The sequence below is a fragment of the Chlorocebus sabaeus genome, chromosome 21 (genome assembly GCF_047675955.1).
Source record: "Chlorocebus sabaeus isolate Y175 chromosome 21, mChlSab1.0.hap1, whole genome shotgun sequence".
NCBI lineage: Eukaryota > Metazoa > Chordata > Mammalia > Primates > Cercopithecidae > Chlorocebus > Chlorocebus sabaeus.
The window spans coordinates 65,931,060-65,958,060 of record NC_132924.1 but is presented as its reverse complement, the minus strand read 5'-3'; the positions used below and the strand labels follow the sequence as shown (position 1 = coordinate 65,958,060).

Here is a 27,001-nt window from a genome sequence, read left to right as displayed (position 1 = left end):
CAGGCTGAGCTACATCCCAATTCTTCCTCAGCCTCTGCTCCTCCACCCTATAATCCTTTTACCACCTCCCCTCCTCACACCCAGTCCAGCTTACAGTTTCGTTCCACAACTAGCCCTCCCCCACCTGCCCAGCAATTTCCTCTTAAAAACGTGGCTGGAGCTAAAGGCATAGCCGAGGTTAATGCTCCTTTTACTTTATTCGACCACTCCCAAATTAGTTAGCGTTCAGGCTCTTTTTCATCAAATATGAAAAACCCAGCCCAGTTCATGGCCCATTTAGCAGCAACCCTGAGACGCTTTACAGCCCTAGACCCTGAAAGGTCAGAAGGCTGTCTTATTCTCAATATGCATTTTATTTTATCACCCAATCTGCTCCTGACATTAAATAAAGCTCCAAAAATTAAATTCTGGCCCTCATACCCCACAACAGGACTTAATTAACCTCGCCTTCAAGGTGTACAATAACACAGTAGAGGCAGCCAAGTAGCAACATATTTCTGAGTTGCAATTCCTTGCCTCCACTGTGAGAGAAACTGCAGCCGCATCTCCAGCACACGAGAACTCCAAACTCCTGAACCACAGCTGCCAGGGGTTCCTCCAGAACCTCCTCCCCCAGGAGCTTGCTACAAGTGCCGGAAATCTGGCCACTGGGCCAAGGAATGTCCGCAGCCTGGGATTCCTCCTAAGCTGTCTCCCATCTGTGCGGGACCCCACAGAAAATTAGACTGTTCAACTCGCCCAGCAGCCACTCCCAGAGCCCCTGGAACTCTAGCCCAAGGCTCTCTGACTCCTTCCCAGATCTTCTCAGCTTAGCAGCTGAAGACTGACACTGCCCCATCACCTCAGAAGCCTTCAGGACCATCACAGACGCTCTAGGTAACTCTCACAGTGGAGGGTAAGTCCGTCCCCTTCTTAATCAATACGGAGGCTACCCACTCCACATTACATTCTTTTCAAAGGGCCTGTTTCCCTTGCCCTGATAACTGTTGTGGGTATTGACGTCCAAGTTTCTAAACCTCTTAAAACTCCCCAACTCTGGTGCCAACTTGGATAACATTCTTTTATGCACTCTTTTTTAGTTATCCCCACCTGCCCAGTTCCCTTATCAGGCCGAGATTTTAACCAAATTATCTGCTTCCCTGACTATTCCTGGGCTATAGCCACATCTCATTGCCACCCTTCCTCCCAACCCAAAGCCTCCTTTTCATCTTCCTCTCGTATCCCCCCACCTTAACCCACAAGTATAGGACATCTCTACTCCCTCCCTGGCAACCGATCACATTCCCATTACCATCCCATTAAAATCTAATCACCCTTACCCTGCTCAATGCCAATATCCCATCCCACAGCACGCTTTCAAAGGATTAAAGCCTGTTTTCACTCACCTGCTACAGCATGGGCTTTTAAAACATATAAACTCTCTTTACAATTCCCCGATTTTACCTGTCCTAGACCCAGACAAGCCTTACAGGTTAGTTCAGGATCTGCACCTTATCAACTTTGTCCACCCTGTGGTGCCAAACCCATATACTCTCCTATCCTCAATACCTCCCTCCACAACCCATTATTCTGTTCTGGATCTCAAAGATGCTTCCTTTACTATCCCTTTGCACCCTTCATCGCAGGCTCTCTTCACTTTCACTTGGACTGACTCTGACACCCATCAGGCTCAGCAAATTACCTGGGCTGTACTGCCACAAGGCTTCACAGACAGCCCCCATTACTTCAGTCAAGCCCAGATTTCTTCCTCATCTGTTACCTATCTCAGCATATTTTTTTTTTTTTTTTTTTTTTTTTTTGAGACAGAGTCTTGCTCTGTCGCCCGGGCTGGAGTGCAGTGGCCGGATCTCAGCTCACTGCAAGCTCCGCCTCCCGGGTTTACGCCATTCTCCTGCCTCAGCCTCTCGAGTAGCTGGGACTACAGGCGCCCGCCACCTCGCCCGGCTAGTTTTTTGTATTTTTTAGTAGAGACGAGGTTTCACCGTATTAGCCAAGATGGTCTCGATCTCCTGACCTCGTGATCCACCCGTCTCGGCCTCCCAAAGTGCTGGGATTACAGGCTTGAGCCACCGCGCCCGGCCTCAACATAATTCTTATAAAAACACATGTGCTCTCCCTGCTGATCGTGTCCAACTAATCTCCCAAACCCCAATCCCTTCTACAAAACAACAACTCCTTTCCTTCCCAGGCATAGTTAGTATGGTCAGAATTCTTACACAGAGCTGGGACCATGCCCTGTAGCCTTTTTGTCCAAACAACTTGACCTTACTGTTTTAGCCTAGCCCTCATGTCTGCATGCAGTGGTTGCTGCTGCTTTAATATTTTTAGAGGCCCTAAAAATCACGAACTGTGCTCAATTCACTCTCTACAGTTCTCATAACCTCCAAAATCTATTTTCTTCTTCCCATCTGACGCATATACTTTCTGCTCCCCGGCTCCTTCAGCTATACTCACTCTTTGTTGAGTCTCCCACAATTACCATTGTTCCTGGCCCAGACTTCAATCCAGCTTTCCACATTATTCCAAATACCACACCTGACCCCCATGACTATATCTCTCTGATCCACCTGACATTCACCCCATTTCCCCGTATTTCCTTCTTTCCTGTTTGCTGGCTATGCTATAGTATCTTCCACACCTGTCATTGAGGCTACGGCTCTGCCCCTCTCCACTACCTCTCAGCAAGCTGAACTAGTTGCCTTAACTCAGGCCCTCCCTCTTACAAAAGGACTACGTGTCAATATTTATACTGACTCTAAATATGCCTTCCATATTCTGCACCGCCATGCTGTTATATAGGCTGAAAGAGGTTTCCTTACCAGCAAGGGTCCTCCATCATTAATGCCTCTTTAATAAAAACTCTGTTCAAGGCCGCTTTACTTCCAAAGGAAACTGGAGTCATTCACTGCAAAGGCTATCAAAAGGCATCAGATCCCATTGCTCTAGGCAACGCTTATTCTGATAAGGTGGCTAGACAAGCAGCTAGCATTCCAACTTCTGTCCCTCACGGCCAGTTTTTCTCCTTCACGTTGGTCACTCCTACCTACTACCCCGCCGAAACTTCTACCTATCAATCTCTTCCCATACAAGGCAAATGGTTCTTCCAGCCTCACAGGCCCATTCTATTCTGTCATCATTTCATAACCTCTCCCATGTAGGTTACAAGCCGCTAGCCTGTCTCTTAGAACCTCTCATTTCCTTTCCATCATGGAAATCTATCCTCAAGGAAATCACTTCACAGTGTTCCATCTGCTATTCTACTACCACTCAGGGATTGTTCAGGGCCCCTCCCTTTCCTACACATCAAGCTCTGGGATTTGCCCCTGCCCAGGACTGGCAAATTGACTTTATTCACATGTCCAGAGTCAAAAAATTAAATTCCTCTTAGTCTGGGTAGACACTTTCACTGGATAGGTAGAGGCCTTTCCCACAAGGACTGAGAAGGCCACCACGGTAATTTCTTCCCTTCTGTCAAACATAATTCCTCGGTTTGGCCTTCCCAACTCTATACAGTCTGATAGCGGACCGGCCTTTACTATTCAAATCACCCAAGCAGTTTTCCAGGCTCTTGGTATTCAGTAAGACCTTCATACCCCTTACAGTCCTCAATCTTCAAGAAAGGTAGAACAGACTAATGGTCTTTTAAAAACACACCTCACCAAGCTCAACCACCAACTTAAAAAGGACTGGACAATACTTTTACCCACTTGCCCTTCTCAGAATTCAGGCCTGTCCTGAGAAAGCTACAGGGTACAGCCCATTTAAGCTCTTGTATAGATGCTCCTTTTTATTAAGCCCCAGTCTCATTCCAGACACCAGACCAACCTAGACTGTGCCCCAAAAACTTGTCATCCCTACTATCTTCTGTCTAGTCATACTCCTATGCACTGTTCTCAACTACTCATAAATGCCCTGCTCGTTTATACTGCCAGTTTACACTGTTTCTCCAAGCCATCACAGCTGATATCTCCTAGTGCTATCCCCGAACCACCACTCTTAATTCTCTCTTAAAGTACATAAATAATCTTTGCTGGCAAGGCTATGCTGAACCTCCTTAGACACTGTCTAATTAGATGTCCCAGGTCCTCCCAATTCTTAGTCCTTTAATACCTGTTTTTCTCCTCTTATTCAGACCTGTGTCTTCTGCTTAGTTTTTCAATTCATACAAAGCCGCATCCAGGCCATCACCAATCATTCCATATGACAAATACTCCTTCTAATAACCCCACAATATTGCCTCTTACCACAAAATCTTCCTTCAGCTTAATCTTTCCCACTCTAGGTTCCCATGCCGCCCCTAATCCCTCTTGAAGCAGCCCTGAGAAACATCGCCCATTATCTCTCCATACCACCCCCAAAACATTTTCGCCGCCCCAACACTTCAACACTATTTTGTTTTATTTCTCTTATTAAGAGAATAAATAAGAAGACTTCTTCTAAATAAGAAGACAGGAATGTCAGGCCTCTGAGCCAAAGTTAAGCCATCATATCCCCTGTGACCTGCAGGTACACATCCAGATGGCCAGTTCCTGCCTTAACTGATGACATTCCACCACAAAAGAAGTGAAGATGGTCTGTTCCTGTCTTAACTGATGACATTACCTTGTGAAATTCCTTTTCCTGGCTCTTTCTGGCTCAAAAGCTCCCCCACTGAGCACCTTGTGACCCCCACCCCTGCCTGCCAGAGAACAACCTCCTTTGACTGTAATTTTCCTTTACCTACCCAAATCCTATAAAATGGCCCCACCCCATCTCCCTTCACTGACTCTCTTTTTGGACTTAGCCCATCTGCACCCAGGTGAAATAAACAGCCATGTTGCTCATACAAAGCCTGTTTGGTGGTCTCTTCACACAGACGCGAGTGAAAAACTCAGTGGGTAAGACACAGGCTCTAGAATCAGACATGTCTGTTTTTGAATCCTAGACCTGCCACATCTGGGTTATATGACATAAAGTAAATTACTTCACCACTTTAAGTCTGAGTTTCCTTTTTAATAAAATGGAAACACTGATCTTAGTTATCTGAGAGGGCTGTTGTAAGGATACAATGGGATAATGACATAAAGCTCCAAGCACAATGTTTGGCACATAATCAGTACTTGAGAAATGGTAGTTATTGTTAGCAATAGAAAATCTAACTTCCTGAAGAAATATCCAGTTACTATGATACTGCCTTCAGCAGCCAAACACTAATGACTAGTTTAAGTGACACAGTTAAAGTTATGAATTGTGCTTCTAAGTTGCTTAAGCCTATTAACTTACTTGTGAGTTTTAAAACAATTTGTCTTTAACACAAGCAAATGTTCACAGATCTAAGGCCAGACTGACAAATTCTAGATCAAATGTAAGTATATTATACAGGAATATATGGAAATTCAGATTTCAGACAAAATACAAAGATAAAAAATGTACCAGCCAAAAGTATTATTATTTTTGAAGTATTATCACAAAAGTATTATCATTTTTAAAGCAAGAATCATTTTTAAGGTAAGTAATAACTAATAGTGACCTGATTAGTAGTCAGAATTTTCACAGAAGTGCTTGCTAGAGTGTCAGATTCAAAATGTTATCTGTGGAACCTTACTGTATATAATGAGCAAAAATGTCTCTGGCAACATGTAATTAAAACTAATTCCTATGCAGGCATCAATTCTGTAACAGCATAGCACTGATTACATTTGTTGGCTAAGGGTCAACTCTGTAACAGAGTTGTTTTAAGTATTTAAAAGTTTTAAGTATTTAAAATCTAGCTCCCAAGGGAAGGGAGGCCCTCAATTTGTAGTGTTCGCTAGTTTTTATGGGTACAATACTCCACAATGGCCCATTTCCAGCTAACGATCAGTTCTCAAAAGCCAGCGCTAGCCAAGACCACCATACCACCTAGATATGAAGTTGGCATTCAAAATGGTTAGGCGGTCCACCTGAATAGGGCTGTTTACAAGGAAACCAAGGAATTAGCCCACAAATGAAAAGTAAACATAGGTAAATGATATATAGATTTTTCTAGGTAAGTGACTGAAGCAAATTCACAATGGGCTAATTACACAGGTATGATTCAGGCTCTGTTTCCCTTTCAACCACATTGCTCTGTCACTGAGAGCTCATCTGCCCTCTGCACTAGTGGTTTCACACACCTCAGTCTTGTAGCAGCAGCTTCTATACAGACCCTCTTGTCTTTTAAGACTGTTGCTACACTGAAGCCTTCACCTGCCCACTTGAGGGCCTCTCAGGTTCTCCCTGAATTCACTCATTAATATCATTCACCAGGAAATAATGGTATTTTTCCCTGACTTTCCTCATAAGATTATTGCAGTTTCCCTTTTATCAGTAAATCTACAAATTATGCTAAAAACTCCTCCAGCTAGTAACAGAGGAATGCTCTCTATGAATAGGAAGAAATTAGTTATCCACTTAACAATTTGCTTACCTGATCTTTTATTTGGGAACAGAACAACTGAGCTTTTAAGAATACTACCTGGAAGACTGCAGGAAAACCCAAATACATTCCCTCTCTTTTACTTCCAGCTTCAAACTTTAGTCCACCCCCTCGACTATTTTGCTGCAGGAACCCCTAACTCACTAAATTAAAGGATTTCTAAAAGTAAAGTTTTAAATGAAAAAAATTTACATTTATTTCATATTTCTCTGTTAATTTATAATGTTGTACTTCAAACCTGTTTCACTCCCAAAAGACAAGCTGTTGAATGTGATATCCAGCAATTCTATAATCTCTCTGTAGGTTATACTAAAAAAAAAAATTAAGTTATTTCTATGGCTAAAACAAATATCCATTGCAAGATGACAGAGTTCTGCGGATGGATGGTGGTAATGACAGTAAACAATATGAATATATTTAATGCCCCTGAACTAGACACTTAAAAATGGTGATGATGGCCAATTTTAAGTTACGTGTATTTCAACATAATTTTTTAATTTTATAAAAACATTTTTAAAATGAGAACAAATCCATTAATAAGAAACTCTGCCACTCTGCCCTCCCATGTTCAAATAAGAGAATAGATTTTTTAAAAATAATAATAGTATTCTTTAATATTGCCTTTGTCTCATTACAGACTTGAGATATAAGGGCATCTAGTGATGAGAAAGGCTGCATTTATTCTGCTAGATATCAATGCCATATGCTCACTTTTGTAAGGTCTCCTACATTCATTATAATTAACACCTAGGGCTAATATGAAGAGGTAATTGTTTAATCAAGAAAACAAATGGTCAAAAAGACAAAACATACTGCATTCTTTGCCTCTCACTGGGTCAGGCAGGCCAGAGCAGTCCACTGCAGAATTTGGAATGGCAACTCTCCACCTGGAGCCACTGCTATCACATTCCGTATATTCAAAGTGATAATCTTTCTGCAAACAATCACAAAAACAAGCCTTTGTTAGAGCCAATTCTAACGGGACAACTGTGCTTTCTCTATCACCCCAAGCCCCTGTTTCCAACCTGTACCCTCTCCTTGATCCTCCCCCATCCCACCCACACCAAGCAGCCTATTGATCAAAGAGGTATGCTGCTAGACACAGAGTAGGTGCTGAGGAGACGATGCAGGACAGGACAGTCAATGCTGTCAGGTTGTGACCATTATCCTTTCACCTCATCCATCCAGAAAAGCTACAGCACACTTCCCTATCTCTTGCAGGCTTTTTAAGCTCTGAAAAACTGATAGATGTGAGTAGGAGAAAGAGCAGAATAACACTAGGAATTTGACAACTGTCACTGTCCCATGTGTTTCAACGAAAGAAACAAGAGAACCATTTCCATTGACCTAATTCTCACTCTGTTTAAAATCTAACAGAAGGTGTAAAAATTAATCATGAAATACTAATAAAAGACTACAAGTTTTTAAAGTAGCTCTCCCAGACTTAATACACATGTACCACAGCAGGCTGCCATCAATTACAGACTATTAAAATTGACCATTAATTACAACTGTCAAATTAAAACCAACCCCCAACCCACCTCTCTCCAGCCTTTAGTTGTTTTGAAATTCTCACAATGACCTCCCTTGGTCAGAGCACATTACACATAAGTGATATTTAAACTGAGAGGAACCCAAACAAAATATTATTGGAGCATTTTAAGAATGTGAAAAATTCCAAATCTACCCCAAATTATTTTCAGTTCAATACCTTATTCAATTCAATATCCTGCATGTGGCTATTCTGCTGCATCCACAGTTTTGCCTCCCTCACTGTGTCAATGACAAGTGAGAATAGAAACATCAAGCCACATCACCATGGAGAAATCAGGAATGAGAAGGCCATTGCCCTTGACCTTCTCTGCACAGCACACTTTGCTAACAATGACTCTCCTAATTTTAACATTTTTTGAAATTTAGATAAGCTGAGATTTCCCAAATCATCAAGTCTGGGTTCCCTTTTGTTTAACAGTTCTTCCCTCGATGCATGTTGCTTCTCTCATAATTACTATAAGCAACAAGAAGAACCCATGCCATTCCTTCAGCACTTTGCTTGGAAATCTGCTCAGCTAAATATCCAAGCTCATCTTATAAGTTTTGCTTTCCACAAAAACATAGGACCACAATTTTGCTAAGCTTTCTGCCGCTATATTAAAGGGGTCACCTTTCCTCCAATTTCCTGGAGGAAATATTGGAATAAATATTTATTTATTTATGAGACATTCTTCTTTTCTTTCTGGGCCCTCACTAGTATCACTTTTAATATTTTTAAAAATATTCTGCTTATGACAATTTACATATTCTTTAAGATGATACAGACATTTTCTGCCATGCTTCTCACTTCCTCCTGAGCCTTCACGGGCAGTCTCTAAAATCCACATTTCTACCAACAATCTGTTCAAGGCCATCTAGACTTTACTAGCATGCACGTCAAAATTCTCCCAGCCTCTGCCCAGTTTAACCAATTCTAAAGCCACATTCCCACTTTTAGGTATTTGTTACAACAGCACTTCCCTTCCAGGTACCAAAATCTGTATTCGTTTCCCATAACAGCTGTAATAAATTAACAGAAACTTAGCAACTTAAAACAACAGAAATATATTCTCTCACAGTTCTGGAGGCTGGAAGTTCAAAAGCTGTATTACAAGGCTGATCAAGGTATCGCCAGGCCGTACTCTCTTAGGCAGCTCCAGGGGAGAATCCACTCCTTGGCCCTTCCAGGTTCTGGTGGCTGCCTGCACTTACTGCCTTGTGGCTTCATCACTCCTGTCTCTGCCTCTGCGGTACCATTGCCTTCTCCTCCTCTTGTGAAAGCATTCAGGGCCCATCATAGTAAACTCACTTTCTCAAGATTCTCACTTTAAATCTTCAAAGTCCTATTTTGTCATATAAAAATAATATTTACAGGTTCTGGGGATCACGACTTGGATTTTTTGGAGGACAGGGGCAGCAGGAAGGAGTCTGACTCAGCCTACCACACCCTCCCATGGCAGAATAGCCTTGACCTGCCATGTATTTGCATAATGACTTTCTTGTTTCTCTTGTTCCTTGTTATTTGTATTAGAATGCATGTCTTGGCTTGGGGCTGTGCCTCAGCCCTGTAATCCCAGCACTTTGGGAGGCCAAGGTGGGCGGATCACTTGAGGTCAGGAGTTTGAGAACAGCCTGGTCAACATGGTGAAACCCTGTCTCTACTAAAAGTACAGAAAGTAGCCGGGTGTGGTGGTGTGCGCTTCCCAGCTACTCGGGAGGGTGAGGCATGAGAATCCCTTGAACGCTGGAGGCGGAGGTTGCAGGGAGCCGAGATTGAACCACTGCACTCCAGTCTGGGCAACAGAACGAGATTCTATCTCAAAAATAAAATAAAATAAACAAAATAAAATAAAATAAAATAAAATAAAATAAAATAAAAGTCTGTCTTATTTCCATGAGAAGATTCTGGCCCCTGTATATTAAGTTTAGGTGATTTCTTATCATCCTAGCAAAATAATGATACTGTGAAGTCGTATGAATTTCAAATAAAGCAAGGTCTCTGAATAAAACAGGTAAGCTCCAAAAAACTTTCCTCCGTCGCTGCCTCTGTTATTTAGCCTGCCAGTTGAGAACAGCAGTCAGAGAACAGCAATCAGAACACGGAAAAGGTATTATGTTTTCTGGCTGTAATGTTGGATGTCATGTGCCAATTAATTTTCCTAAGACTCCTTTATCCTATCTGCCTTCTCTAGATTACTCAAGGACTCTAAAAGGATATTGTTACTATTGTTACCAAACTCTTAGGAGTTCAGCAGGAAGCTTTAATTTATTTCTTTACAATTTAAAAATACTGAAATGCAAACCTATTTCATGCAAAGGGCAGACCTTGGGGTCAGGGATTTAGATTGCAGCCCAAATCAAATGGGTTTTATTTTAAATTATTTAATAGGCTACTTCATTTGGGCTGGTAACAAATAAAATAAGAAAAATCTGCTTCTAAAGTCAATCATTAAATCCATAGAAAGATCTAACAAACACTGTGGTACAGTAAAATTGCTAAAGGTACAATGTATATTTTCCAAATATTCTGAATGGCATTCAGGGTACTGAATAAAGAGAAGTACGGCACATATGCTTTCAGATTTATAGGTAACACCCCAAAACTCTAACCATAGATGCAAGTAAACATTGAGCACTTAAAACTGGTCCCTTGGAAATGGAAATTTTCTGCTATTAAAGGATAATTTAAAAGAAAAAGTAGATTATTTCTCATACAAATAGAAAATTAATACATGTCAAAAATGTTGTCATTATTTAGCAAGTCAATCAGTAAGATGTTATCACCAATTCAAAGGAGAATTCGAAGGACACACCAAAACAGGCAATTAGGAAGGTGAAATGAATTTATTGCGAGATGCAAAACTGGTAAATATCCAGAGGGTAATAATCAATTGCATTTCAAAGGATAAAATACATTTTCATTTCTGTGGACAAAAACTATTTGTATTACTATCAGTTACCTACAACACTGCATTCTAAAATAATCCAAAGACAATGACAGGTGCAGGCTGCTATAGAAACTGATCATTCTGAAAGGTGCACTAAAAAGCACATCCAGTAATCTTTTCCACCTATTTTAGCATGCTTCACAGTTTTTCTTGACAAGCGGAAAATTCTTGACAATTTTCCCTACACTTCAGGGCTTCTGACAGTTTATCCACAAACACACTGATATGAGTCAGAGCACACTCCAAACAACAGAACATCAGCTCACAAGCCACACTCTCCAAATTATAAACTGAAAGAAGTGCCTGGGCCCATGCCAACTCAAAGGATGGCAGTTATTTAGACATTCTGCAAAGCACAGAATGCTGGGGTGTGGAGACACTGCCCCAAATAATAAAACAATAAAATTCCCTATAAACCTTGCATTGTAAATATATGGAAACCAGGAAACACCCCAAGATGAAATAGAGCATGGAATTACTCCTGATCACAAAACACTTAAGGGAAAATTACTCTTCCATATAAATCATGGCACACCACACAGACACGAACTTGCACACACGGACATGCACATGCACAAATCAAAGTACAGATGTGAATCCTTGAATAACAAAAATTCAAATTGTGCTATCTTACATCAAAAACACAAAAATTCAGTATACATCCAAGTAAATACTGGATGTCATGGTACCCCCTCAAACACCAAAGTCATCCACACTACAAAAGCTACATGGTGCTTACTGAAAACACCAGGGAATCACCTCCCAGTTCTGATAACAATACTTACAGTTAAAATATAGACTAGATAATTTTTCAAATAAATCTCACAAATAAAAATAATATGTACACATGTTGACATATTGATCATATATTTTTTATATATTGACATTAACATGTATTGCATATTAGATATGATTTATGCATATAGCAAATATATAATTTTTATTTATATCATTCTTTATTTCCCAGCACTTAATTATTAGATAATTATGATGGCCTAATGGCCTAAAGGCTATGGGAGAAATTTTTTTATTATTATTATACATTAAGTTCTAGGGTACATGTGCACAATGTGCAGGTTTGTTACATGTGTATACATGTGCCATGTTGGTGTGCTGCACCCATTAACTCATCATTTATATTAGGTATATCTCCTAATGCTATCCCTTCCCCCTACCCCCTCCCCACAATAGGACCCAGTGTATGATGTTCCCCTTCCTGTGTCCAAGTGATCTCATTGTTCAATTCCCACCTATGAGTGAGAACATGTGGTATTTGGTTTTCTGTTCTTGCAATAGTTTGCTGAGAATGATGGTTTCCAGCTGCATCCATGTCCCTCAAAGGACACAAACTCATCCTTTTTTATGGCTGCATAGTATTCCATGGTGTATATGTGCCACATTTTCTTAATCTAGTCTGTCACTGATGGACATTTGGGTTGATTCCAAGTCTTTGCTATTGTGAATAGTGCTGCAATAAACATACGTGTGCATGTGTCTTTATAGCAGCATGACTTATAATCCTTTGGGTATATACCCAGTAATGGGATGGCTGGGTCGAATGGTATTTCTAGTTCTTGAGTCCTTGAGGAATCACCACACTGTTTTCCACAATGGTTGAACTAGAAATTTTAAGTAAAACATAGTTCCTGTACTCAATAAGCTTATGATTTTGTTGAAGTAGAAAACACACACACAAAACTTTATAAGAAAGCATAAAGAGTAAGGGCTCAAAGTGGAACAGTGATATCACAAGTCAGTGTCCAAGTAAAAACTCCCGTCAAAATTTCCATTAAAATTCCTTAACTCTCAGATTTTCTAGAAAAATAGGGACCTTTAAATGTTAGAATCGCATTCAGTAGAGTATGTGTGTAAGAGTATACAAAACGTGACCCTATTTTTTTATGATTTCAAAGTCAGAAGAAATCTCTGTGAGCTGGAACAGTGAGAAAAGGCTTTGAGGAGAAGACCCTGAAATATAGGAGGATTTGTAACTATTTTAGCACTTACCAGTTCCTTCGAAAACAGCTAGTTTGATAGGATGTGGTAAGCAGCAAGATCAAGCCTGAAGAAACTATGCCTAAAGGTGTGCAGTGAAATACATCAGCCTAGGGTGGATGAATAGGTGAGTGACTGAATGTAGTCTCCTGGTCTTCTGTACTCAGATTGGCTCATATTAGTAAACTGCCAATGAGAAAATCAGCTCCCTGATGCTCCCTGTCTATCTTCTGTAGGCAGTTAAGAGTTGACCGCAGTTAATTATCAAGATACAGCAGATGACCACAAATTCTAGTAAAGAATCAAAAGCAGCAGAGGCAGTAGAAAGCCTCTATCTTCAAGGCAGAGAAAATGCTGGTACCTAGAACACACACAAATGGGAAGGACAAAAAGAAGCAAATGTAATTAATTTTCTTCATTTCATTTTATTCATGCAAAATTCCTTCCCTTTGAATTTTTTAATGTGAAATGTTGAGAACAGCGTAACCTTGTATTTGATGAGACCGCAACTCCTCTGGGAGAAAGGCTTCCAAATTTAAGTGCTCAGCAAAGCACTTGGCACACTTATTTGAGAGAGCGAAATGGCAAGAGGAAAAAAGGGAGACAGCACGAGATTGCAGTGCACTATTATATTAATTCCAATTGCAATGAGTGTGCACGCCTCATTATACTATGCGGAAAGGCCAAAAGCAGAAGAACACTTAACGCAGAAATACATGCAACTTATATGAGCTTCTTTAACCTACATTATTAAGTACATGAGCACAGAACTATGCAGCAATATTTATATTCAAGTTTTTCTTTTATAAAAGGAACATGATGCTACCATGGAAACCTGCTAAGTAATATGTATCTGATCTATTTGTGACACATCCTTTTCACTGTGGCCACTGTATTTCTTTTTAGAAATTATTTTGGAAAAAGTTCATATTTTAAACCTGAGTTCAATGTCTATCTTTGTAAACAGGTGCTCAATTCATTTTTGAAATTTTTTATGTTTATTGAGTACCTCCCACATGCCACTGTGTAGACTCTGGGGATATAGCAGTGAACAAAATATCCAATTCTCTGCTCTCCTGGGGCTTACATTCTAGTGTTAATGAAAGTACATAAGGTTTCTTTCTTAGAAAGATCCAGCTTAGACTATTTTCTTTCTATGGTTCTCAATCCCTGCCTGTAAAAGGACAGGCAATGAACTGGTAACAACAAACCTAGATCCCAACCTCACCTCTGCCATTACTAAATTTAAGACTAAGTGACTCAACTAACTCTTTGAACCTCAGGTTCCTTTGAATCTTTGAAAGAAAAAGCTATGCTTCACATCTTATGGTCTATGTTCCATATTTTCACTGTTCTTGGTAAAGAGAAACCAACCACATTCTGTAATCACGTACTCCTCAGGAAATTTTCAAAAAATGAACATTCTAAAACATACCTACCTACGAATAAATGAAAGAAACATTTCTATTTTCTCAAGAAACCTGCAGCTAGACAAGCTACAATAATATTAATATTAGAAATATGAACTAAAACCCTCATCGAAGATAATGAGAAAAATATTTTTAAAACCAGTTTTCTCAGATTGAAAGTATATGTTATTGTATAAGACAGTCTTTAAATACATGCATCATTTTATTATCTAATTACATTTAAACTTATTGAATTAAATAAATGTTTATCTCTGCTCCTCGCCAACCTGCAAAAGAATGGAGTTTCTAAAGAGAGCAGAGAGTAAAGGATTAAAAATACCAAAGAGAAGTAAAACGGCAATAGATGCAGGTGGCAACAATTATTTCTGGAAGATGAAAAGCATAGGTGAGCTCTAATTGACTTATCAGGGCAACAAAAGCTGAAAGCCAAGGATAACAGAGATGGTGATTTGAGCTGCAGAAAAACCTCAGAAATCAGAGATGAAAAAAAAAACTATCTAAAAACAGAAAGACTGGTTGAAAATCTGTTTGAGAATTGTTAAAGTATGCCCCCAGCTGACAGACAAAATGGACTCCCTGTGGCTATCTGAGGCGGTCAAAGTTTAAAAAGAACCAGGCAACCATGGCTGGGTGAAGAAGCAGTCACGCATTCTGTGTTCTCAAAAAGATGTAAAAGTGTTAGAGGACCCCCCTTTCTACAATCAAGCCAAACCATTTCTTATCGTCAGTGCCGAGATAAACCACGGCTAGAAACCACCACCCAACAAGGCCATTGGAAACAAACACCTGACAGAGACTTCTGATTTGAGGCTTGGAACCAACCAATCAAAGCTCCTCTGCCCCAGCCAATCAGGGCTTGGTTGTATGCTCATCAGAACTCAGCTGCATCACCCAATCAGAAACAAGAGAGTGTCAATCCTTCATTTGCACAAATGAACCTGATAGGGAACCCGTGCAGTGAGTTTTGCTGTAAAACCCTAATCCTCCTTTGTTCTCAGGAATGCAACTTCCTTTTCATTAAAGGCTGCATCTCCCTGGTTTGCAAACTCTTCACTGGAATAAACTCTTTCCTCCAAATTCCTTTTCAGAGAACTTTTGCTCACAGAATGTAAACCTTTCAGTTTCCCTTTCACCTCATGACAAGGGAAGAGTTATTTCCTCTGGAAAAAAAAACCAACTAGGGAGGTTATAGATTCAGGGACATCAAGTAATGGAAAAAAAAAAGGTTTTTTTTTTTTTTTTTTTTTTTTTTTGGAGACGGAGTCCCGCTCTATCACCCAGGCTGGAGTGCAGTGGCCGGATCTCGGCTCACTGCAAGCTCCGCCTCCCGGGTTTACGCCATTCTCCCGCCTCAGCCTCCCGAGTAGCCGGGACTACAGGCGCCCGCCACCTCGCCCGGCTAGTTTTTTGTATTTTTTAGTAGAGACGGGGTTTCACCGTGTTAGCCAGGATGGTCTCGATCTCCTGACCTCGTGATCCGCCCGTCTCGCTAAGTAATGAAAGATGAGATCCACCTCGGGCACACATCCCCAACACTGAAACCCCAAGTCCAGCTACCTTCAATGCCACTGTCCTTTCCGCTTGAACCACCGCCCCCAAAGACTAGAAGAGCCATCTTCCTGCCCTCCCAAAGGTGCCTTCAGCGGATGTTACACCCTACACTGGTATCCTTTCCCACATCATTTCAGCTGATTTTCACACTTGCTTACCTTAGAATTTAGATTAGCTGGAATGTAACTTTTATCCATAATATGATCATTACTATTGTCATTAAAAACATTAACAACATTTGCATAACTCTGTAAGTTTTCCAAAATAATTTTCATGACATTAACCCACGTGAATTTGTCCACAGTACGGTCCCACATAGTAGGCAAGGGTCATCCTCATGGCTCCTGACCTATCTCAATCTCATCTCCTGCTGTCCAGATGAACACCACCATCAGCCTAACAGGCCTCTTTGCTTCTGCTCTTGCCCACACCCACCACACTCCACAGCCAGCTCTAAATGGAAGATCTCATTATGTCATCCTTGCTCAATACCCCAGAATGACTTCCCATTGGCCTGAGGATAAAGTCCACAATCTTGCATTGCATAAAATGCCTTTTTTGATTCATTCTCGATCTGCTGCTTGAAGCTTCATTTCTTAACATTATTCATATATGAAATGTTGAAGCTACAGGAACAAATATGCTATACAATTCCTCGCCTCCACAGTCCAGCATGTAAGTGACTTTTTCTCTGCCTGGAAGGCTCTTTCTGCCCACATCTTGTAATAGCATGTGGAAATCTGTATAACAAATCACTGTGTAACAGATTCTCTTTCAGGTCCACCCCTACTATTTGCAGGACCAAGGCCAGGAGTATAAATTGATGTGCCTCTTCCTCTTCAATACCTAGCCTGCACCCTGAGAGGTCTGCCTCACATACAAGAGGCAACCCCAACCTGCACATCCAACTCTAGTAAGTGTTCCTGCCACAATGGCATGGTCTATTAATACATCAGGAGGATGGACCTGGGAAACCTCACAAAGGCCCTAGAAGCAATCTTGGACCTTTTAAGCAGGTAATTTCAAGGTCATGTTAGCAGAGTATGATAAAAAGAAGTTGGGGCATGACATGCAGGTGGCCACAGCTCCCTGGCCCACAGACTGTAAAGCAAGAGGAGGGACACAGTTAGAGGAGGACCCTCTACAGTGGAGACCAAGGCAGGGGCCCTTCTTGCCTGGTCTAAAGGTAGTATTGGTCTCTATTATATGACAACATCCAAACATAAGAATAGCAAGAAAGATAGTTACCACTTTATAAAGTAAAATTTAAAATTTCTTAGAAGGGAGGGAAGATCCCTCCCTCTACCTCTTGAAGGGTCCTCACGTAACTAGGTAATAGTAATTTTCTTTTTTTTTCCAAGCCCAAATTAAAATCGCAATGGTATATGAAAGTATAATTTTCCAAAAAGGGAAAAGGAAAATCCTTGGAAACCCATTTGTTTTGTCTAATTATATATAGTTTAAACTTACCTATATATAAGCTATAAATTCTTCTAAATTAATCAGGCTGAAACTAAAAGGGCATCTTTGCTTTTGCAAGATTTGAGCAACTACTTACTATTTAATAAGCACCAAGAGAAACTACATCAAAATTTCAGAATATATTATATATACCCCATGATACATCAATTCCACATCTAGGCATGTAATCCAAGGAAGCCACGTTTGTATCATAGCATTATTTAAAACAGTGAAGGCCGGGCGCGGTGGCTCAAGCCTGTAATCCCAGCACTTTGGGAGGCCGAGATGGGCGGATCACGAGGTCAGGAGATCGAGACCATCCTGGCTAACGCGGTGAAACCCCGTCTCTACTAAAAAATACAAAAAACTAGCCGGGCGAAGTGGCGGGCGCCTGTAGTCCCAGCTACTCGGGAGGCTGAGGCAGGAGAATGGCGTAAACCCGGGAGGCGGAGCTTGTAGTGAGCCGAGTTCGTGCCACTGCACTCCAGCCTGGGCGACAGAGCAAAGACTCCGTCTCAAAAAAAAAAAAAAAAAAAAAAAAAAAAAACAGTGAAAACTTTAAAACAATTGTGCAACAGTAAGAGACTGGTTAATAAATTAGGGTATACACACACAATAAGTTTTATATAGTCCATTTTAAAATAATATGAAAAAGGTATATTTAATAACAAAATTATTTCTGACATATTTAAGTATAAAACACAGGTTATAAAGCAATATATCTGAACTCCTGTAGAGTGAATGTGAGTGTGTGTGTGTGTGTGTGTGTGTTGGATACATGCAAAAAAGGCTATAAGTATATATACTAAAAGATTGACAGTAGTTAACTGAGTGATGTGACTATTTTTATTCTATATAATTATGTATTTTCAAAATTTTCTACAGTTAAAATATATTTATTTCCTTCAATTCAGGTAATTTTTTTGCCAAGACATTTAAAAAATTCATATTTCTCCTTACTTTAGGATAAGATATCTGGTGGGACATGAGAAAATTCAAAGGATACCACTGAAGGATTATTCCATAACATTCATTAGCTCCTCAGTCTAAATCACTTTCTCTGATGAGTGGCATTCACCTAGCAAGGCTTTAAAGTCAAGGTCATAAGTAAGACACAGGTCAGATAAGTTCTGAAGAAGGGAATATGGAAGGGAAAATTCAACACTTAAGTACTTTTGAAATGAGCAGATACAAGAAGGATTCTGCTACAGAGTGGATAAAGAAAAGTGGGAATAGTCAAATGAGAGAAAACAGAACAAAAAGATGATGGAGCACAAACAGCACACTTTGCTAATTTCAAAATTTGGCTTCAGAAGGGGCAACTCCACATCTGAATTCAGCTAAGCTGCTGGCAGATCTCAGACAGAAAAAAAATTATAAAAATTCAATTTAAACGTAAAAGCTAATTCTTGCCAATGCTGCCACTTGAAATTGAGCTTTACTTTGTACAGAAATAGCATAGGTGATAAGTGGCTTTGAACATTAAGACATCCAAAATTATGTTTTTGTTTGCAAATTGTGAGATAAATAAAAACAAGTGAGCTAAGTTCTTTTGCATTCAACTGACCCTGTAAGAATATCTTAAATCAATAACTTTTTTAAAAAAATAATATAACCCTAATAATACCTCTGTCATAACTATACTTTCTAAAATTAACCTTAAAGCATCTATTAAAAGGTTTTCTTCTTAACCATAAACATTAGACACCTGCTGTTCTGTCTGCCTGGCATGGCTTCCTATTCCTTTAGGTAACAGCATGTCCCCTTCTCTCATTACACTTTGCAGTTCTGAGTGGGCCAATCCCTGGCCAGGCCCTAATATGGACATGCTATCTGGACAGTCACAATAAACTATTCACAGTGGTGCTAACCAAGATGAAGAAAGTCCACTATGGTTTCTTGTTCCCCTTTTGCCCAAAATATAAAAGTAAGATTCTGCAAAATAAATAATAGCAGGTAGTCTGGAGAAGAAAGTGAGAACTTTCTAACAGCTAATACAATGGTAGGGCATTACCTGGCCTCTTTTCTTTCCTTTTTCTCCTTGAGCTGAAGGTGGGCCAAATCAGAGAATTGCACAGTGGGTGCAGAATGCCAAAAACTACAAGAGAGGCCCATTTTTCTGGCCAGAGGAACAAGAAAAAAGATCCCTGTGGTTGGAGTATTGGGAGAGGGGAAATGGGATCAGAAAGTGAGAGGCAGATCCATGTGCTTTTTTATGTTAATGTTCTTTTTCTCTTCCAGTCTTTCCCGAAGGCCAGCACCAGTTTAGAACAGCACCGATGCCACCACAACAATGCAAACACCTAATACCCCAAGAGAAAACCTCTCTCTCTACATAAAATAACTAGAACAGGGACTTCAGCTGTGCAAAGGGTTTAGGAGAAAATCCTTATTATTTTTTTTCTTCCTTCTTTGTCTTGTCACTTCATCCCAGTCAAGTGGAATTGCACAAAAATATGCAAGCTAAAACTATACAATAATCCATCTTTCTGGCCAGAGGAAATATAAAAAGCAGTCCTGAGAAAGTATTCAGAGAGTAATGGAGAAGAGAATCCTCTGGTTCAGTCTATGAAGTGACAGTGCCGGGCTCACCTTCAAACTGTGCAAATATGGAATATACTCAAAGAAGTATAGCGAAAGCATGGAGAGCTGAACCACAACATAAACCACTATCTGAACTAAACCCTGAGTATTGAGCAAGGGGCAGATGATCCTACCCCTCACCTCCCCTCTCCACACACACAAAAGATAAAAATAGCCAAAGCTTTGAAAACTGAATAGACACTGGAAGGAACCACCACACACAAAAGGTGAGAAAAAACATGCGGTCTGAACCTAACCAGGTCAACTGCCTGCTAAAACAAACCAACCAAACATCTACAGAGGATTTTACAAGGATCTACAGATTTACAACATAATATTAAAAATATCCAGAATATAATCAAAACTCACTTGGATATACAAAGAACAAGGAAAATCTGACTAATGCTCCAGAGAAAAGACAATCAACATATAACACCACCAAAATGTCATAAATATTAGATTCTCTAAAAATGCAGAGCATCTAGTACAACCATCATGCATAAGGTTAAGGCACTCTAGGGCCTGGGGTCCTCAGAACTGCCCTGCATAAGTTCTGTGTTTTCAACTTTAAACTGTGTGAGTCAGGTTGCTGGCACTGCAACTATAGGTGCTAACAGATACTTGAGATAGGCTATCATTCTATAACACCAACTCATATTTATGTATGTCTCAAATCTCAGTCAAGGTTGATGAATGTGGTGGTGATGATAGCTGCCACACACTATTGATACATATCAGTTATTGCGCTAAGTTCCCAATATCTTAGTGCTGCCCACCACCTTATAAGGCAGAGTTTTTACAGATAAGGAAACCAACAAAGATTTAAGTAACCTCCCAATATCATACAGCTGATTTATAGGGGTTCTGGGAATAGAACCTAAGTGCCTAACTCCAAAGCCTGTCCTCATGACCATTATAGTTCCCTTGCTGGATCCCAAGAGCTAATGTTAAATCTAAAAACTTCATAAACATAAATCAAAATAAAAGCTGATGCCTCACTATTCCTCCCTGTATATCACAGAAAGCAGAACTTAGTTAGCAATATCCCCTTCCACCCAATCTCTCCCTGTACCTCTCAATATCATGTCTCTCCCCATATCATACCTCTCCCTGTACTCTCAATACCATAACACCACCCTGTCTCCTGGGGAATCAATAACCTCAAAGTAAATTTAAAAATAATTCTTCACAAGTTATTTGTTCCAAAATATCTTTACTTTCTACCACATTTCTTCTAATTCCTCAGCTTTGTCTGTTTCCTATGTCAGTTTTAAAACAATATTTGATATTTTGTTTTCTGATTACAAAGCAATACATATTCTGTATGAAGAGTTTAGAAAATAGGGAAGCACAAAAAAACCTATCATAATATCATCAACCAAAAATAACCACTGTTAGGATGTCAATCATTTTTCTAAGCCCATTTATTTAAAAAATTAAGATACCATTTATCATATCAAGTTTATATTTTACAAGTAATAAGTATTAATATTTACTTGAGAAAATTAGAAAATATGGATAAGGATGGCTTTTCTATGGCATTCTCTTTATTAATATTTTTTAAAGTTATATATTAATATGTCATGGTCACTTCCTCACATGGTTTGGCTCTGTGTCCCCAAATTTCACCTTTAATTGTAATCCCCATAATTTCCACCTGTCAAGGGTGGGACCAGGTGGAGATAACTAAATCATGGGAGCAGTTTCCCCATGCTCTTGTGATAGTGAGTGAGTCTCATGAGGTCTGATGGTTTTATAAGCATCTGGCATTTCCACTGCTTGCAGTCATTCTCTCTCCTGCCACCCTGTGAAGAGGAGGCCTCCCCAGCCATGACTGTAAGTTTCCTGAGGCCTCCCTAGCCACGCGGAACTGTCAATCAATTAAACCTCTTTCCTTTAAAAATTACCCAGTTTCAGGTATTTCTTCATAGCAACATGAGAACAGACTAATACACTTCCAGTAAGAAAATTAAACATTTATCTGTTCACAAAATATAATACACATCTCTGCATCTAGGAATAAATTAAGAAAAAATATAAGGCACACTGGTTGGGAACTATGAAGCCTATTTGCCTTACTCTTTTCACCAGTATCTATGGATATCTTTCCTTTGTGGGAAAAATAATGGAACATTTTCTCAGTGCTCTCAGACCCTTCTCCATGATTCACTGCAGAAACTTCAAGCAGGCAGATTATTTATAGTCTAAGAAGGAGTCTGAGGCAAGCACTTGATTCTCATCCCAGCACCATCATTTTTCCAACTGTGTGCCTTAGGAAGGGCACTCAGTACCTCTGAACCTCAATTTCCTTGTCTGTCTGTAATAAGATTGTAATGTCTTACACCTCTTTATCTTGTAAGGCTATAGGAATAAATACACATGGTAATATTTAGGCTTCAGTGCCAGGAAAACTCTTACTCAATTATTGTATTTCAGGTCATAAACTATACTAGACACCAGAAAATAATGACTGTAACTGTATATTTTCTGATTTGATCCTTGTGGCAACACTGTGAGGCAGGTACTGACACATTTCCTCAATTCTGAAGTGCAGATTTGAAGACTTTTGAAATGACATCAAAAGAAACTTGTCACTAGCTTTGCAGAATAAGTGTCAGAGCCCATGTCTATGCAAATTTAATAGGCCAACTATACACTCATTTTGTTATCACTTTGGTTACCTGTATCACAAGAGTTGGATTTATCTTTAACTTTCTGTTTATAGCAACTGAATAAAGATTGCACAATGATGCAGCAAAGAGACCAAAAGTTAATGTGTACAAAAATTACCTCTGCCACAAGAGGTAACATAATTAAGAGGACAGAAGTTGCCAACTCCCCAAGAAAAGACCACGTTAAGTTTAAAAGCTAACATACAACCACTTCATGCATCTTGAAGGACTGTCACTCAGATACTATCAAACACTTCTGAATAACTCCAAAGACACAGAGGTTAGCTACAGGTGACAGAATCATAAGTGTAACCTAGTAGAACAAAGAAGCTCTTAGGGGTATTTCTAAAAAGAGCTCAAATTATTCACAGTAGGGAAATATAAATTAAAACCTAACATACAAAATCAACAGGAAATGTGAGACACCAGTCCAGCCTTAACTTATGGGATGCTGTTAAAACTAATGGATTAAGTACCTTAATTGGCAGATGCCTAAACCCAACTGAGCCAGAGCATGAGTTCACAAAAGACTTGACATGGGTAAAGCCACAATGTGGAGAGAATGCAAAACAGGGTGTAGAGTAATAAAAGAAGAAAATTGGGGGATACTAATATGGAAGGCAAGACAGAGGTAGTATCAGGTCAAGCCAATATGAGCTAGGATCCCAAGCACCGGTTTAGAAAAGAAACATGTCACCCAATCTCACAAACTTCCCATGGACAGAAGTAACTCATGAGACTCCCAGGGGTATCCAAGGGAGAGAATACAATCATGGGTTCTTAGTTTCTGTTTCTGGTTGGGCCACTAAAGCCCCTTCCTCATCCCTCTTTTCCACTTATCACTAAAGACAGAAACTGAAAATCATGGTATCAGGCTGCTAAAAGCCTAAAACAAAACAAAAGAGAACAACAGCAAAATAAGGCAGGCTGGACAAGCTTGCTAGATGTTCCAGGCGAAGGCACAGACTTGGTCTTTGACAGAAATATTAAAGAAGAAATTATACAAAATTAAGTGGATACACTTATACTATTGTCAGTTGGAAAAAATTATTGTACAATTAACAGGGTGGCAATTTCTCTCACTTACCAAAAAAGGTAATAAAACTCTGGTATATTTTAGAATAAATGGTGCCTTAGAATTGAGGAAATATGGTATTGAGACAAATCTGAGATTCCAGGTTTCTGACATCAAACATTATGGGTGAGGCAAAGCCAAGTGCCAAAAATAGCACAAGCATAATTCTGTCTTTGCTGTATTACAGTTACTAACCTTAGCAATTCACTTACTAACATACATTAGAGGCAGTTCCCTCTTTTATTACTTGCTTTTAGTACTTCAGCACTTCCTATCTCAGCTGGATCCCCATCCACTTTCTGCAGTCTTTATGGACACCTTCCCCAGTCAGTTCACTTTCCCACTCTCCTCATGACAAATCTAAAATTTTTTCAAGCTCAGTCCCTTCGCTCTCAACCAATAACCTTGCATTCTACCTTGACAAGAACATAAAAGCTCTCTAGGCATTAGTTTCCTCAAATTGTCTCCCATCTTCTGTGTTTGGGCATGCACAGACTGACATGCATGCCTCCTTCCTGTGGGTCTCAAGTACTAATGGATCCTTCCTACTTTCCAAAACAAATATCTCTGCCTGTTCTTCCAATCTCATCCTCTCCTTAAATGTGTTCCATTCATTCTATTAATTATTCTGTCTCTTTCTTGCTTTGGTAATGCCTATCTCTCATCTGGCTCTCCCCTCAACAAATAAATGATTAACAATTCCCCCATTATTAAGAAAATAAAACAGCATCTCCACTGATCCTGCATGTTGGTGGCTCACCATTTGCTCTCCAGATCCATTCTCCAAGGCAGGCCTGGAGAGGTTGACCTTTCTGGACTGTATCACTCAGGCCCCTTTGCCCTTGGATTCTGGGTGTTCATCGGATGGGAGGCATCAGCAGGAGATAAGAGAGAGTTCTCTATCTCCTTTCTGCCTTCCACAGCCACTGAGCTTCCAGAACACCATTTCCTCCACTTGAGGAAGGGTCAGACTTACAAGTGCTAACCAGTTGCTACTAGCTCTTCATGCTTCTGTTGTTGGTTCCCTTAAATTGGTCCATACCTCCATAAAAATTTCTTCATTAAACTCTATTCAGTTGAACTTTTGCATAAGCCATCTGTTTCCTGTTGGGACTCTGTGATACATCTTATGCCCCTCTCTAGCTCCTTTCCATTTCTTCCTGGCTATGCTTCCTGAAAAACTAGTCTGGACTCACTAACTGCCATTATCATCTCTCATCTATACTTCAACTAACTGTGATCTGGCTTCTGTCCCCCCATGAATCCACTAAACTGATCTGTCTACTGTGGTATTCTAGACCACTTATGACCTGGTCCTGACTACCATCCAGCTACATCTCCCACCATCTGCCATTAAACCATGTGCTCAAAACACAACAAATGTTTCTAGCTGTCTTGGAGGATCCTACATGGTTCCCTCCACTTGGAGAATCCGTCTCTGCTTCAGGCACCTAATGAACCCCTAGTCATGTGCAAGCCTCAACTCAGAAAGCACCTCTTTCTGGGAATACTTACTTCCCTTATTTTCCTATTCTCCACCAACTAGAATTAATTGTTCCACATGTGTAGTCCCAGCTCCTGTATACAACTCATACTCATCACTTTACAATATCATTGTGATTTACATTGTAATCCCACCAAATAGTTATGTCTTCCAGAGCAGAATGAGACCAGACTCCCCAGAAAATAGGTCTGGAGGCAAAATCTTATGTGATAACACCTTTTTGGGAAGTGCAATTCCGAGGATCCAGAAGCAAAGCAGGAAAGAAGAGAGAGCAAGCGTAAGAGTGGCACTGAGGCTGGGCGCAGTGGCTCATGCCTGTAATCCCAGCACTTTGGGAGGTGAGGTCAGGAGTTCAAGACCAGCCTGGCCAACATGGCAAAAGCCCATCTCTACTAAAAAAAAAAATACAAATATTAGTCAGGTATGGTGGCACGTGTCTGTAATCCCAGCTACTTGGAGACTGAGGCACAAGAATCACTTGAACCCAGGAGGCAGAGGTTGCAGTGAGCCAAGATCGCAACATTGTACTCCAGCATTGGCAACAAAGTAAGACTCTGTCTCCAAAGAGAGAGAGAGAGAGAGAGGCACCGAGCTGGCCACAGCTTCCTTATAAAATGATTGTTCAGATTTGCAGAATTGCAGAATGTCTTCAGAGAGAAGGTATAAAACTACTGAGTCTCTGAACAACCAATCTAGGAGTAGGAAGAAGAAAAACTTTACCCACCAACTCCCTTTTCTCATTGGTCAATGTTTGGCCACATGGGATGTTAACTCCTTGGAACTACCAGGTTGCATATGTGAGCACCGAACAGGTCTCACAGTGTTTTAGTGGCAACAGGGAAATCTGAGGACAAGGGGCACATGGCATGGACATGAAGCAAGATGCTGTTGGGTTCTTCCTTCAAGCAACATGAAGGACTGCTCCTGCAGCAACCCAACAATTATGGGAAGCAGAAGTAGTCAGACAGCAAGATAAGGGTATAGATCTGCCATGATGTATAAACCAAATGTCGCCAAAACCTAGAATAGTTCTAGAAAAAAATAACAGGAATTTGGGAAATATTGACTAACTTATTAGAAGAATAAGTTGATTCTTGTCTAAATGACACATCTCAATTGAGAGGTTCTAAACGGGTTAATCCATATAGTATTAGTATCTTAATGGTACAAAGTTGCAGCAAATTCTGAGGCTCATGAGCCATTTTAATTCAAAAGTTAGAAGAAGGAGTCCAAAGGGTGGCAATAAGTTCAACATTTTTATTATATCTTCCCTTTTAGAAAGAGAAAAGACTGGCCCAGCATGGTGGCTCACGCCTGTAATCCCAGCACTTTGGGAGGCCACAGCGGGTGGATCTCCTGAGATAAGGAGTTCAAGACCAGCTTGACAAACATGGTGAAACCCCATCTCTACTAAATACAAAAAATTAGCCTGGCATGGTGGCGCACACCTGTAATCCCAGCTACTTGGGAGACTGAGGCAGGAGAATCGCTTGAACCCAGGAGGTGGAGATTGCAGTGAGCCAAGATTATGCCATTGCACTCCAGCCTGGGCAACAAGAGCAAAACTCTGTCTCAAAAAAGAAAAGAAAGAGACAAGCCTAGTGCCTAAGGTTATTTTATATACCAATCAGTGTTTCTCAATTATTTGGATGGGACAATCTTCATTGTGCAACATTGTCCCCACCTGTCTGATCCAAATTAATGTTCTAGTTTACAAATGAGAAATATTGCCATTCAACTAAAATGACTTTTTCTAACAGTAATATAATGCTGTAGAAATGAATAATTAGGAAATGGACTCAAGGGTTTCAAG

General features: G+C 40.2%; 1 protein-coding gene across 4 annotated transcripts in view; it reads right to left on the bottom strand.

Moving 5' to 3' along the window:
• ELAPOR2 (endosome-lysosome associated apoptosis and autophagy regulator family member 2) overlaps window positions 1-27,001 on the bottom strand; it is a 179,920-nt gene that overhangs the window by 89,556 nt on the left and 63,363 nt on the right. For 3 of the 4 annotated variants that reach the window (XM_007982316.3, XM_007982319.3, XM_007982318.3), the window contains exon 2: window positions 7,250-7,370. In XM_007982316.3, the coding sequence (XP_007980507.3) occupies window positions 7,250-7,370 (121 nt within the window). Of the gene's footprint in view, window positions 1-7,249; window positions 7,371-9,046; window positions 9,388-27,001 lie in introns of those variants that run through there. The other variant, XM_038004558.2, reaches the window with a different exon arrangement.